Here is a 15,519-nt window from a genome sequence, read left to right as displayed (position 1 = left end):
GAATAGATGTTTTGTCAATAGTTAACTGCACCTGGAGTGTCTCCTGTGTGTCATACTGTTTGACCAGCCTCGAGGTGTGTATCTTTTTGATAAATATTGAAACTCCACCTCCTTTGGCTTTGTAGCCCTCCGCTTGGGGTCTGAAAGTATGGTAGGACAAGTAACCTGGTAAGGTTAGGGTGCTCTCCAAGGCTTTGAACCAGGTTTCAGTGACTGCACAAATGTCAGCATCTTTCAGGGCAAGGAATGCTTGCAATGGGTGCAGTTTCATAGCGTTTTGCAGCATGACCACATTGTTTGGTCACCACTTATACATTTTTTCCATAATTTATGGACAGACTAAAATTAATGACGGTATATTGAAAAGTCAGATAGGAGGTATATAAACCCACTGCTTGAACCAATTTTTTTCATTTCAACTCAGTTTTATTTATAAAATTAATGACCATATATGGAAAAGTCAGATCAGAGTTTAAAGGGTTATTCTTTATACCAGAGAAAAAAGCTGAACCTGTAGAGTTGCTTAAAGATTTGAGAATTTTGGGTAGATCACTGACACTCAAAACCATTTTCAAAAGTGACTCTCAGCTTAATGTTAGTGAATTTAAAAAAAACAGTACCTTCATTCCTCGACGTCACTGTATGGTAGAAGCATTTATTTCTCTGTGTTAAAAACAGTTTAGGGATTTGTTTGATACTCACTCTAAACCTCTTTTTTCAAACATGTCACCAGATGACTCTACTGCTCTATTTGAGTTAAAGAATATGCATTCAATAGAGGTTAGGCCTGCAGATAAAGCTGGCAATACTGTGGTACTTGATAGAGATCTGTATCTAACACAAATGAGAAAATTACTATTTGATGAAGCAAATTATTTTAATGTTTCAAGAACTACTGTCACAGGAATTATGGAAAAAATTTATTTTATGCTGTTTGACTTACTCACGACAGGCTTCATTTCTGAGAGTTTGTTTAATTATTTTAATGTTGAACACCCCCTCATTCCCATGGTTTATGGGCTTCCCAAAATACAGAAGAACTTGGAGTGCCCACCCATGATACCTATTGTCTCTGGCAAGGGTTGGAGCATAGCGCCACTATCAATTTTTGTTGACAAAAACTTACATCCACTTCTAGATGAATGTGACACAGTCCTAAACGATACTAAGTCCTTTTTATCTAAACTGTTTGATAAAGTATCTACTTTATTTAATGATTATTTGTTTGTTACGCTCGACATAGAATCACTATTTACAGTGATTCCCAACGACTGGTGAGTAGAGAATGTCAGAGCTGTTTTGAATGTCAGGAGATGCTTTATTACTGAGAAAGTGAATTTGCTCTGTACATTACTTGAGCTTGTACTTGAGAATAACGTTTTTGTATTCAAGAATGAGTTCTTCTTACAGAAGGTTGGCGTGGCTATGGGCACAACCTGTGCCAATAACTACGCCAACCTTGCATTAGTGCAATGGGAGAAATCCTGTCTGTTACATAACAATGCTTACGAAGAGAACATAGCCTGGTACATACGTTTTGTGGATGATATGCATACCTCTCAACCTGGAAACATCAAAAATCTGGACAAGGCCCATGAAAATTAGGTACAAATCTGTGCACTACAATTACATAACCCCACCCACTCCAATGGAATTGTGGGATACCAACTCTCAAATGCAAACTGAAGAGCAGACAACCAAAATATAGTGCCAGAGTTCCCCTGCAGCCATTCCAGTGTTCCATTACCTGGCTTTTTCACCCCATTTACCATAAACACTAATGTGTGCATACTGCTTTACTTCTGTAAAGATTATATAGATTTTATTTTTACATTTTATAGCACAATGCAAACACTAATATATATCTGGTTGCTAAACAAAGCAACACTGTCTCACAATGAAAATAGACTTGGCATTAAAACTTCTCTGCCCTTGAAAATCATATTTATTGAAACAGCATTATAACCAAAGTCACCTACCATAATGTACATCAGGTACAGGGAGTGGTACTTTAAATTGTTATGCCAACTTATGTTCTCCTTTCAAACACCTGAACCTCTCAATAGACTGCTCCTTTCACAACACAGTACAAACCTGTATTTTTCTGAGACATGAGGAAGCATTCTGCAACACGCACCTGCCTAATTCTGCACACAAATAATAATGCTTAATTCTGCACACAAATAATTATGAGAAAGCGTTCTGCAAGCCTGTTAGTGTGTTCTGCAAGGGCCATTAGCGTGATGTGTGATCACACACAAATAATAACAAGAAAGCAAGAAGTGACAGATGAAATTCAAACTCATTCTGCGAGCTGAGAAAGCATCACTGTGCTTAATTCTGCAATCAGCATACAAGTAATAATGAGAAAGCATTCTGCAAGCTGGGCCGTTAGCGTGATTACAAATAATAATGCTCGATTCTGCAAGGACCGTTAATGTAATCACACACACAAACAATAAAGAGAAAGCAAGAAGTGACAGCTAAAATACAAACTTATTCTGCAAACTGAGAAAACATCACTGTGCTCAATTCTGCATACAAATGGTGTGATTATGTTAGCGCAATAATGCGAATGCAAGAATACACCAGTGACAGATAAAATACAAACTCATTCTGCAAACTGAGAAAACATCACTGTGCTCAATTCTGTATACAAATAACAATGAGAAAGAATCCTGCAAGATGGGCCGTTAGTGCGATGCGTGATCACACACAAATAATAAAGAGAAAGCAAGAAGCAACAGATAAAATACAAACTTATTCAGCAAGTTGTGAAAACATCACTGTCTGCTTAATTCTGCATACAAGCAAATGGTGTGATTACATTAGTGCGATAATGAGAAACCAAGAATACACTAGTGACAGGTAAAATACAAATTAATTCTGCAAGCTGAGAAAGCATCACTGTATGCATACAAAAAAATAATGAAAAAGCATTCTGCAAGCTGGGCCATTAGTGTGATTACAAATATTAATGCTTAATTCTGCAAGGGTCGTTAGCATAATCGCACACACAAATAAAAACGAGAAAGCAAGAATACACTAGCGACAGATAAAATACAAACTCCGAATAGCCCATAATGAAGCGTGATCTCACACACACACCCACACACACACACACACACACACACACACACACACACACACACACACACACACACACACACACACACACACACAATATTGAGAGAAAGCAAGAATACGAATACACTAGCGACAGATAAAATACAAACTCCGAACTCCCCTTAGTAGATCGCACATAATGAAGCGTGATCTCACACACACACCCACACACACACACACACACACACACACACACACACACAATATTGAGAGAAAGCAAGAATACGAATGCACTAGCGACAGCTAAAATATAAACTCCCAACTCCCCCTAATATCCCAACTCCCCTTAATAGATTGCCCATAATGAACACTGCTGCCTAAAAATAACAAACTACTGGAACTACTGTCTGCAGAAGCCGGGCCCTTTTAAGATAACTTTTTTCTTAACAGGAGGCTGACTTTTTTCTTTTTTTCTCATCCTGATCTGTGGCATGTGGGTGGGTGCTGGGCGGACTCTGCAAAAGCTGCCATTACTGATACTACTATCTTCTTCTTCTGGCTTTTTCCCAGTTAGGGGTCGCCACAGCGGATCATCTCATCTGCACATTGAGTGGCAGTGGAGTTTTACGGTGTCGAGTTGCCAGCCCAGCACCCAACCTTCCACAGAAGGCACACACGCACACACACCTAGGGCCAATTTAGAGGGTCCAATCCACCTACAGCATGTCTTTGGGATGTGTGAGGAAACCGGAGCACCCGGAGGAAACCCACGCGGCCAAAGGGAGGACATGCAGACTCCGCACAGAAAGCACCCCAGCTGAGGATCGAACCGGAGAACCTCTTGCTGTGAGGCGGCAATGCTAACCACTGCACCACCATGGCCACCCTATTACTGATACTACTATATTCCCTCCAAATAATGATGAAGCTGATGTCATCATGCATGCCCCTGTAGGCTGGTGATATGTGATGACGTCAGCCATAAATTTAAAGCTGTAATATGGAAAAAAAATAATAATAAAAAAAATCAGGAATTAAGGGGGCCACAAGGGAATTCGTTGCACCCCATTATTTTGCCCTCAAAACTGGTAAATACCGAGGAATTCGGTATGGTTGAGAGGTATGATGATATGTTTTTGCTTTGTCTTGTCTCGTCACAACTGTTGAATGAGTTTATCAACTACTTGCATGGCACTACTGGTTTCTTAAAATCTATCTGTAAATATTCTGCTGTAGAAGTGGATTTCTTAGATGTTAAGATCAATAAAGGAGACCTTAATAATATGTATACTAGTATCTATAGAAAACCCACTAGGAAGAACAACTTCCTGCACAAGAATAGCATGCATCCCAAGCATGTCACCCAGAATGTTTTAAAAGGGCAGATTTAGAGAGTAATGACCTAGCACAATGATAACATTCAGTTGGGTTTAGCACTTGACTCTCTCAAGTGTGACTTTTTAGACAGAGGCAGAAAGGGAAGGGAAATGTAGGGCCTATTTTGGCAACCACACTCCACCTGATGCTCCACAAGCAACTGTAGCTGTGAGAGATACTTTTAGAGTCTATCTACCATACTCTAGTGACATCAATAAATATTGTGAGGTCATTAAACAGAATTGGAATATCCTACACATTAATATTGTTTTTAAACAAAGATTTTAAACTAAGATTTTATTTGTACTGTTTCCCTTGTATTTATAATACTTGTTACATTGCTTGTGTGTGTGTGTACCTTTTAGTTAATTTATCACATTTGCATATGATAGCTGACTGGCCTTGCCTTCTCTTTAAACTCATGTCTTTCTACTTGTTTATTAGTCTGAAGAAGCGATAGCGTTATCGCGAAAGCGCTTACTTTTATCACTTTCTTTTATGTTCAGTAGAGTTGTTGCCTAGCTGTGTTGGTTCGGTACTTGTTTTTTACTTCAAGTTTACACAGTTTTCTTCTACCGCACCTTTTACCTGTTCGTGTGCATTTTTACTATTTGTAGTATTACAACTGAACAATGGTGCAAAATAAATTCCAGTATTGGTAGAAAGAATCTATTCAAATAGATTTAGCTGAGTTTTTGACACATAAACTAATGTTGCACTTTTTTTTCTCTCCCAAAGTTTTCTTACATTATTACCACAAGTTCATTTTTGGATTGAGAACCAAAGAAAATATTTAGATACCTCACCTCAGCAACTGCAGAAAAACAGATAGGAAAAGGAGTCACCAGACAATATCCTGATCAAGATCCTGGCTTCATAACTGGCAACAGATGAATAACTTAGAAAGAGAAGCAATACATTTAGTGGAGTGCTGAGACAGAGAAATATACATTTCATGCAGAGCATCTACCTGAAAAAAAGAAACGTTATGAACTTCAGATGTTAACATTGTTTGCAGAGGTGCTGAATGCAGTGAAGTAAGAGAATCCAAAACCCTTGCCTATACATAATTTTGTTCATTGCATGACTCAAATGGCAACGTTTTGTATGACAAATATGAGAGAAGAAGTAATGAAGCTTAATAAAATGACGATATCAAATGACACTGTAAATGATCTGCCTTGTGAAGTGGGCATCAAGGGAAAGCAAAGCTATTACCTGTCGAACAGGGGGAATGCAATCTCAAGCAGGCACGATATCATGGCTACAGCAACCCTCACGTCCATCAGAAATAAATATGATGAGCATGACAACCCATATGTAAGTTTATTAATGGTACTTCATTTCTGACAAATCAAAACCTAAGGCACTACATTTAAACAATTTTCTGAACTGTTAGCAAATAAAGAAACCCAGAGTATTTTCTCATAAACATGAAACGATTGATACAAAGATAAGCACATTTAGCTTTTTAAAATAATGAAGATTAAAATGTCATAGAATTTTATAAATGTATTACGTTTCTCAAGAAACCTCTATATAATAGAATTATAGACTTTTTATTTAATTTCAGTGTTTCATCTTGATAATTAAAGAGTGGTGTAAATCCTTGATAATTAAAGAGTGGTGCAAATCATCCATCAGTTTCAATGGAATTCAGACCCTAGGACAAAATATAGTGCACTCATTTATGAACTATATGATGCTAACAGAATAAACAGATAATTCATTTGCTCGGGGTTTCCTTATTATCTGAAACATGAAGTGATATTTTGTTATCGTCTGAGTTCCAATAAGCAAATGGGAGCACAATTACTATGGAAAGATATGTAGATGGGCTTTTGTTTCCTAAAATAGTAGTGTGGCTTTGTGTTTGTGTGTGTGTGTATGTGTGTGTGTGTGTGTGTGTGTGTGTGTGTGTGTGTGTGTGTGTGTGTGTGTGTGTGTGTGTGTGTTTTAAGTAATCCTGTTTTTCTTTGACCAGTTGTCATGAAAATGCCTTTAGAAGACCGATTTTACAGATCACCTGGATGGAATATGGCTTGATTGACATAATATATCTCAAATAGTGTTCAACATTATTTCTTTTTTATTTTATTTACTGATAGAAAATCATTGAAAAGGGTAAAATATACATGCTTTTCAAAATACAGCAATATCTACTATAAAACAATGTACAACAGAGCAGATAAAACATTATGCTATATGTGAGAGGGAATGTTTAAATTGTTTGACAATTTTAATTTAGCCATCTAGAACAGCTCTTTGATAGATCCATGGATTTACATGGACATAAAATTCTTCATCTCCTAACTGGTCAAAGCAAACTTGTTAGCTACTATGAGAACTGAAAAACAAAACCTGCTAAAAGCATTTTTGGAGGGGGTGCTGGCTACTTCACATCATTATATGTATTCATACCATGAACATAGGCCCTTGGATTAATGGGAATGCTTCCTTACTCCAAAAGGTATTGGTCTCAGACTTTACATTACCAAACTATAGCGGTTAGATGTTGATGGGTTTGTATCAATAAATCAGAATCTAATGAGAAATTCACTGATTTAAAGCCCCCTCTTCAATTGTTATTGCACAAAAGTCAATTAAAAATACAAAAAACTATCATTAGAATAAAGCAAAAATTACTGCCGGCAAGGCACTTATTATAACAAAATAATTATAGGGAGACTTTCTTATTACTGTATATCACATGGTCTTAGATGAGGTAGCTGACTGTCTGGCAAAAAAATGAGATATCCTTTAAGGCTAGCAGCACAGGAAGAACAGCTACACATTGAGGAAAACCTTCCTATAATAAATCATAATATCTTTGCTGAGATTGTGGTACTCCTTTTTCGTTCCCAATGAAACAATTCTGTCATTCTAGGAACAGTATCATCTACTTATGTGGGGAATCCAAATAAAATTTTCCTCAGGTCAGATTCTCCATTCTGTGGAAAGAGAACATGAGAAGCTCAGTCCAAGTGTAATTTCTGTCCCTCAAAATGGGAATCAGTATCTGAGAATGAGAGATATGAAAATAATTTCCTTTTTCTATCAGAAGAAGATTCAACATGAAGGGATCTAAATAAGCCCTTATCAAATCCCCACCAATCTTCCCTGTGCATTTGTTTAATACAACTGATAATTGTTTATTAAGGTTTTCCTTGATTCTCTGAAGGAAGGCACTAGGCATACTGCATGTTCCCACAGAATCTGAGGTTTTAATTTTACTTGTGGTGTTATCTGTCTAACATTTAGTTATTATTTTATTTAACATTTGGTAACCAGGAAAGTTTGACTTGGAACGAAGACAATTTTCAGTAGAGGCACAGGGAGAAATGCTCTAGATGCATGTCTTTGTAACATAGGAGGAATCTGGAGCACTCAGAGGAAACCCACATGAATGCAGGGAAGACATGCAGACTCCACATAGAAGGCACCCCAGCCAAGAATCAAACCAAAGAACCTCTTGCTGTGAGGCAACAATGCTACCGCTGCACCACTGCGCCATCCTGTACATATGTATATGTCTTTGTTTAGTGGGGTAGTCATACAAACATTTTCTGCAAGTAGATTTATCAAGCCTGTGGTGGGGCACTAAACTCATTTTTATGGATAGAATGCCACATTACCATTTTCCATGTCAGTTTTCTGACAAACATAAATAATACTTTATTGTAGTTTTCATTTTTGAAGATCAAGCTGAGTTCATACTTAAATCTAGAATATTTTGATTAGCAAAGTAAATAGTTTCTGCACTTTAGTAATAGGACAATTTTCAAAAGAAAAGTAGCACCTCTTTGTTTACTATGAATTGTATTACATTTTTGATGCCAACATGGGATTATAAGATCACAGGAAATAAAAGATAACTGTCTCTTGTAACCATTTACGCCATGCCAGCATCTACCCCTAGACCCTTTTTGCGGAGGGTTAAGACAGTCAAGCCATGGCTGACTTTGTGAATATCCATCCAATCATCTAGGTTCTTTTTGAAGAAAGATAAGGGTTTGGGTTGGCACACACTAGTAAGCTGGTACAGTGATTAGACTGCCTGACTAATAGCAACAATGTTGCTTTCCTTGAATGCCTCATTAACATTTGCAGTAGGACAGAGAGACAACTCACCATGGTATTATACCTTTTCAACATTACACTGCAGTAGGGTTGTCTAAGAATTAGAAATATTACTGCCAGTGGTAAAAAAGGCTTACTACTGGCAGTAACATTTCTGAATTCAGGTCATAGCATTTGTCTAAAAATAGTTTGATTTTGTGTAATTATCTGGTAAGAAAGGCAGTAGATTCAAAATCTGTAGTGTGTGTGTGTGTGTGTGTGTGTGTGTGTGTGTGTGTGTGTGTGTGTGTGTGTGTGTGTGTGTGTGTGTGTGTGTGTGTGTGTGTGTGTGTGTGTGTGTGTGTGGGTGGGTGGGTGGGTGCGTGTCAGTTTACTGCTGAGACACATTACCACTAATGCACATATTTCAGCAACCATTTGGTATGTGGAATACAAGTTAGATAATATGAAAACAGAAGATAATGTCTGAGGTGCATTAACTGCCCAGTTTCCTTATATTTTCTCTGAGAGGTAATATTACAGATGGTACCAGTTTATATTACAAAAACTGCACTTTGAGACTAATTTGTGCATTAAAAGTGCCAATAATATTGAACTTAACCTGTCACATCATTTTCCAGGGAATTATAAACATTGGAATTAGTGAAAACAAGCAGTGTTTTGACCTGCTAAAAGAAAGGGTAAGTTAATCCTTCAAGTTCCTGAAATTCCTTGCTTTATTCTATTATGTGCTGAAATTCTAGTAATACTCCTGTTAGCAAGTCACTATTTTGTTGAACTTTGACTTTGCGGTACAATAATACAGTAAAGTAAACTAGTCAAGGGATGTGTCAGCAGAATCTTTATTGTTTCACTCATTAATAAGTATGATCCCTATCTTGGTTCTCAAAAACATAATAATCTATGTAAATTGTTAAGGGACATGGCTGTTGGTCTCACCTTTTTATCACCATTTCTCTACCTTATAGGTAAGCTGCATATTCTCCTCAGCCAATAGCTTATTTAGTACTAATCCATGCTTGGGTGTGGGTAATGCTTGGTTTAACCACAGCTTGTGTAGTATGTTGAGGACAAAGCCTGATGGACCAAACTAAAAAAGTCTGTGATGTGTAAACTAAGGATTAACTGCACCAGAAATGGAATACTGCTATTATGCAATCTTATTATTTATGAAAAGTAATTACTTACCTTTTTAAAATGATGGCATTGTATTTTGGGACTTTTTTTCTGTTTTATCTCTTCTGGCCATCTAAGGTTCATGGGTTTATAGGCAATTAGTCTGCACATCATTACAAGCCTAGCCAAAACCCTCATTAAAAAGTTTCCTCTGGCCTCAAGGAGGGCAAGACAAGATACAACGGGGGAGAATTGAAAGCTACCCATCCTGTTATTTAGATTTATCTTGTAGGTGACAAGGGTGCTGTTCTGTTGAAGTATAGTGGACTTTTGTCCTAGAGGTGAGGGATTTAGCAGGATATGAAGCTATCACACTTATATGTCTTATTTATCTGGTGATGAAGGTTTAATTCCTTTAATGAGGTATTTAATGCACTATTTGTTCTGAGATAGAATAGGTGGACAAAGAGGTTTGCATCCTTCATGGCTTAAAACCCTAAACACAAATCTGTAAGGAGGAGTCTATAAGGTACTGAGTAAAGAGAAAAAGGAGTCTGCTAGGTTGTTCTGACAACTAAGATTCTGAGGCCACTCTCCTTTTTAGTTATGGATCTCTGAAGCCTTTCAAGTTGAGCAAGTGCTTTTTGCAGGTTGCAGGTATGCTAATTATTCTGTATACTCCCCTTTAATTCTCAACTATGCATTCTTACAGGAGGCTGTTCCACTCATTCACCTCCCTTTCTATAAGATAATGCTTCTCCATACCTCCTTTGAACCATCTAGGTTTTATTTCCAGATTATGTCCTCTGAAGTTCATATCTACCTTTTAAAGGGTATCCATACATGGATTGTGTAGGTGTTATTGAGGTATATGCCATCTCCAGTTTCTGCCTTTCTTCAGACTGCACAAACTGTAGTCTGCAAATCTTTAATCTGCAATGTCTTGTATATATGACTCACTATTTTGGTGACCTCCTCTGTAATATCTTTACCAAGTCCATGTCATGGTGAAAATTAAGTCCCAAGAAGGACACAATAATGTAGGTGTCATGTTATGACCTGTCTGAAATGAAGGGTATTATGGGTAATAACTTCTTGGCACTAAAATATGATGCCTCTTCCTGGTTTTCTGCCTATACTAAATTTGCCTTCTTTGTTGCACCGCTAGTTTACTTTTATATCTTCAAATATTAGTAGCTCCAGATTTGTTATATATACTACTTTGACAGTTTACTGCTTCCTATGTGAATTGTTTTGTTTTTTCACTATATTTCAGCTATTTTTTGCTGTATTCTTTCAAACCCACCTAATTATTTGCTATTATTCTAATACTTTTTATGACTCAGTCTTGCTGCATATCTTAACATTATCAGCAATGATAGTGTTCATTCCCAACTTTTTGCAGTACAGCATGTACATACACTGAGAAGATACACCCCTTTGGCTTCACTGTCTGGCATAAAGGACATGCAGAAACTGTATGAGTAAGAGAATGACATTTTGACTTGCTCATTCTGGGAGGGGAGGAAGTTTGTCCAGGCAGCACAGTGCTGGCACATTATGGAGGTAGAAGTGTACTACATATAGAGTACAGGCTAGATGACCTTCTGTTCATTGTTGCAGTATTCCTTACATATGGGTTGTATTCCACCCATTGACCTGATGTCTGGCCTGTATGCAAAAGCTTAGAGCCACTGCCTGTACGTGGGACATCACACGAAGGCACAGACAACATTGGTCATGAAAGGGATGTCCACATGTACGATCTTCAGAACTTTTTTCACCACCATTCAGAAAGTTTGACTTGTACATTCGGTCTGTCATTGGATATTGTTGGTTTTGTCTTCCAGCTTCAGATAAGTACCCCATACTGCTACTGCCTTTTGTCTTTGATAATGACATGCAGGAAGGGCAAGTATAGGTGTGGAAGGCCAGTTCCACATAAAGATAATCACGAGCTTTGCTTCTTTTGTCTAGGGCCTAATCATGACCACTGGTCCTGCTCTGTTTGTAAGGTTTTTGTTCCTAAAACATTGCATCATTGTCTGTCGACCTTGAATCTTTATTTAGAAAACCAAAGACTCAAACGTCTAGCTAGGGATACTATGGAAGGTTCCACGAGTGCTTTTGAGCCATCTGTAAAGAGAAAGGTCAGCAAAGCTAAGCCCAAATCCTCTTTAGCTGCACCTACTCCCTCTGACGTACCTCTTCATGAAAACCTAGTGGTGTGACTGGAGATAGGGTCTACTCCCTCGGCAGGTACCAGTATGGAAGCCATCAGGAGTGTGGATCTTAGCATGGCCGAGGCTATGCAAGACATCCAGTTCAGATGGCTTGGGGGAACTGCGGCTCATTATTTCAGAAGACTATGGGACTGTTCCAGCTTCTTTGTCTAAAGAGGTGTTAGAGGTAAGGCCTACATCCATCATTTCTCCCCAACAGGATAAGCATGTTAAAAAGAAGCAAAAAACAGACATGTTCCTGCTCCTTCCACCCCTACGTCAGATTGGGATTTTTTTTTGCAGGGTCTCAGTAAGGCTCTGATGGTTTTGAGGCTTCCAGCTTCAGCTTCTCCTATAGCCGGCCAGGCTGTCTCCTCCTCTCTGGTGCTGCCGTCGGGGTCTCAGAGGCCTTCTTCAGGGCAGCCTGTAGAATTCCAGATTCATGATACTGATTCAGAGGAGTCTTGCTCAGATGAAGACTCTTTAGCATACTCCACCCAGATTCCTTCTCCACTGGAATATGTGTCCCCAGAGGAAGCGTCTAATGGGGGGATTCTCCCATAGAAAATCTTTCCTTTGGAGAAACTCTTAATAAGATGAGGGAATTCTTTAAGTGAGATTCTTCTCAAATTTCAGAAGAACAGAACAGAAGAGATGTTATGAGATACTCCAGTTGGAGGCCCCTGCTCCTTCAGCAGTTCCTCCAGTCCTAGTAGCCATCTTGGATGCTTTTAAAGCAGCCTCTAAGACCACTGACTTCCATGCCCCTGCTGCTAAAAGACCTTATCATTTCTATAAGGCCACTGAGGATTGCAAGTTTCTTTTTAAATGCCCCTCAGCTGACCCAACTGTGGTTTCCATTACTTCAGATAAAGCTTCATGGCTATCTCCCTCTACTAAACTGCTTTCTTCTGATAAGGAAAATAAAATTTTGGAAGTGGTGGGTAATAAGGTCTATATGTCTTCTACCTTGGCTATCAGGGCTATTAATTACCAAATGCACATGTCCAGGTATGCTCCAGCGTTGCTCTCTCAGGCTTCCCAGGCTCTTTCCCCATTGCCTGACTCAGAGGTTAAGTCACTGGTTCTTTCTGTCTTATCGGCCTCCTCCCAGGTAGCTAAAAACTCAATCAAGTGTAGTTATGATGCTGATGAGGCTTCTTCCAGAGCAGCAGCTTCTGCTTCTGTTCTCAGAAGGCATTCCTGGTTACATCTCCAGGCACTCCCTGATGACATAAGGCAAAACTGCTTGATGCTTCTCTGGATAATTCCTCCCTCTTTGGCAAAGCAGCTGCTTAACTATGTAAATCACTGCAGGAAAAAGATAAGGAGCTCCAGGATTTGAAATACTTGCTTGTTTCACCAGTTCCAAAATTTCATAGGAACTTTCCTGCCAATACTTCTTTTGTCAGGAAACCATCTCGCACCTCCACTTCTGCTCCTTCTGGAACTAGACCATGTAAGTCTTCCAGGATACACTCACAGGCTAAGGCTGTTACTTCTGCTGCTGTTGCTCCTCCTCAGCAACCCTTTCAGCCCAGACCAAGTCCTCTGTGATATTCTGTCCCCTCTTCCAAGTCATACCCCTTCATCTGTTTGTCTATCTCTTTCCCTTTCAACTTGGATGGAAATCACTCAGGACTCCTGGATGATTTCAGTTATCCAAAATGGATACTTTATGACTTGGAAGACTCTCCCTCCCTTTCAGGGAGAAATACCTCAACCTCCCTTCAGTCATCTGCATCTGTTTCCCCCTTGATATTTGCTCAACTTTCCGACCAAGGCACCATTCAGTCTGTTCCTCCAAACCAACAGGGGAGGGGATTCTACTCCAGGATGTTCCTAGTACCAAGGAAAGAAGGTCCTTGGAGGCCTATCTTAGATCTTTCCCTATTAAACACTTTCCTGGTGGTGCCTTTCTTCAGAATGGTATCCCTGCCTACTCTCCTTCCCCTGGTCCCTTCTCAAGCTTTCTTAGCTTCTCTAGATCTCAAGGCTGCATACCTGCATATTCCTATTTATCCTCACCTCAAGAAGTTTTGGCATTTCTCAGTGGGTTCTTTGCACTTTCAGTTTACTGCCTTGCCCTTTGGTCTTTCTACTGCTCCAAGGGCATTCACAAAGTGCCTGGCCTCAGCCATTGCCTGTTTAAGGCTAAAAGGACTTCAACTTTACCCATGCTTTAATGATCTGTTGTTTCTGGCCAACAGACCAAACCTGTTAACCCAACATCTGAACCTAGCTATTCCCTTTCTGCAGGCCCTGGGTTTCTCAATAAATTTCAAAAAAATCATGCCTCACACCAAGTCCGGATCTTATATTCCTGGGGTACAGGTTCTGCACAGACTTGATGATGTTTTTTCTTCCTGTGGAGAAAGCAACTTATCTAAGGACATTCATGGAGGCTCTTCTGCCTCTTCCTTCCATTACAGCCAGGGAGTTTCTGGGGTTCATGGCCTCCACTATTCCCATGCTGCTCTTTGCAAAGCTACACATGAGAAAGTTCTATTGGTTTTTAAAGACAGTTTGGTCCCAGCGTGCTTATGCCTTAGATGTATTGATTCTCCTTCTTCCTTGTCTGAAAACAGAGTTAGGATGGTGGATGCAGAAACTCAGTCAGAACCGTGGCCTACCTCTTCAGGTACCTCAACCAATTCAGCAACTCTTCACAGATGCCTCAGACTTGGGCTGAGGAGCAACCTTTGCTTCCAGGAAATTTCTGGGTCTTTGGTCCCCTTCTCAAAGGAGGGAACATATCAACATCAGGGAAAAGAGGGCTCTAACTCTAGCCTTATAGACCTTTCACCATCTGTTCTTGCCAGGACCCCTCAGGATCCTCACAGACAATACCATGGTCCTTTGGTACATAAACAAGCAGGGAGGCACAAAATCTTATCTTCTCTGTCACTTGGCCATCAAAGCTTGAGAATTGGCTTTCCAATACAAAGTGACTCTGCATGCTGTGTACCTTCCCTTGGCTCAGAACTTGGTGGCAGATCCATTAAGTAGATCTATGACACAATCTCATGAGTGGATGCTTCACAATGATGTGTTCCTGGATCTAGTTCACCAGTGGGTTACTCCAGAAATGGACATTTATGCATCCCCTATGAGCAGACAACTTCCTTGCTTTTGTGCCTGGGTCCCTCACCTTCAAATGTGGAAGGTGGACGCGCAATTCTTCTCATGGAAGGGGATGTTTCTCTATGCATTCCCCCCTTCCCCTTAATTCAGAAAGCCCTGTTGAAAATTCTACAGGATAAACCAAAAATCTTGCTAGTGACTCCCTTTTGGCCAAGACAGCACTCGTTCCCTCTTCTTCTGTAATTAGCCAAGGGGCATCACTACAAGTTACCTCAGCAGATGGATCTGCTCACTCAGGACAAGGGATCATTGATTCACCCCATTAGTCAACTCTACAGCTGACCTTGTGGGTGATCAACTTTTGATCCCTTTCAGGCACCTATTTTCTAAGGGCGTGCTAAGGATTTTGAAGGAGGCCAGGAAACCCAAAACTAGAAAATCTTACATTTCTAAATGGAGAAGACTTTCCATTTGGTGCCAAAAAAGGAAAGAGGATCCCTTTGGTGCAGACATTCCCTTAGTAATTTCTTACCTGTGTGAGTTGCTCAACAATAGTCTTTCCTATTCCTCAGTT

General features: G+C 39.5%; 1 protein-coding gene across 2 annotated transcripts in view; it reads left to right on the top strand.

The window, feature by feature from the left end:
• Nucleotides 1-15,519, top strand: part of LOC122800138 (1-aminocyclopropane-1-carboxylate synthase-like protein 1) — a 505,362-nt gene that overhangs the window by 89,195 nt on the left and 400,648 nt on the right. For both annotated transcript variants that reach the window (XM_044069656.1, XM_044069657.1), the window contains exons 2-3: nucleotides 5,182-5,763; nucleotides 9,144-9,203. In XM_044069656.1, the coding sequence (XP_043925591.1) occupies nucleotides 5,527-5,763; nucleotides 9,144-9,203 (297 nt within the window). In that variant the 5' untranslated portion in view covers nucleotides 5,182-5,526. The remainder of the gene's footprint in view (nucleotides 1-5,181; nucleotides 5,764-9,143; nucleotides 9,204-15,519) is intronic.

This window comes from Protopterus annectens, chromosome 4.part0 (genome assembly GCF_019279795.1).
Source record: "Protopterus annectens isolate FY-2018-M chromosome 4.part0, PAN1.0, whole genome shotgun sequence".
Lineage (NCBI taxonomy): Eukaryota > Metazoa > Chordata > Ceratodontiformes > Protopteridae > Protopterus > Protopterus annectens.
This window is presented reverse-complemented; position numbering and strand designations above follow the sequence as displayed.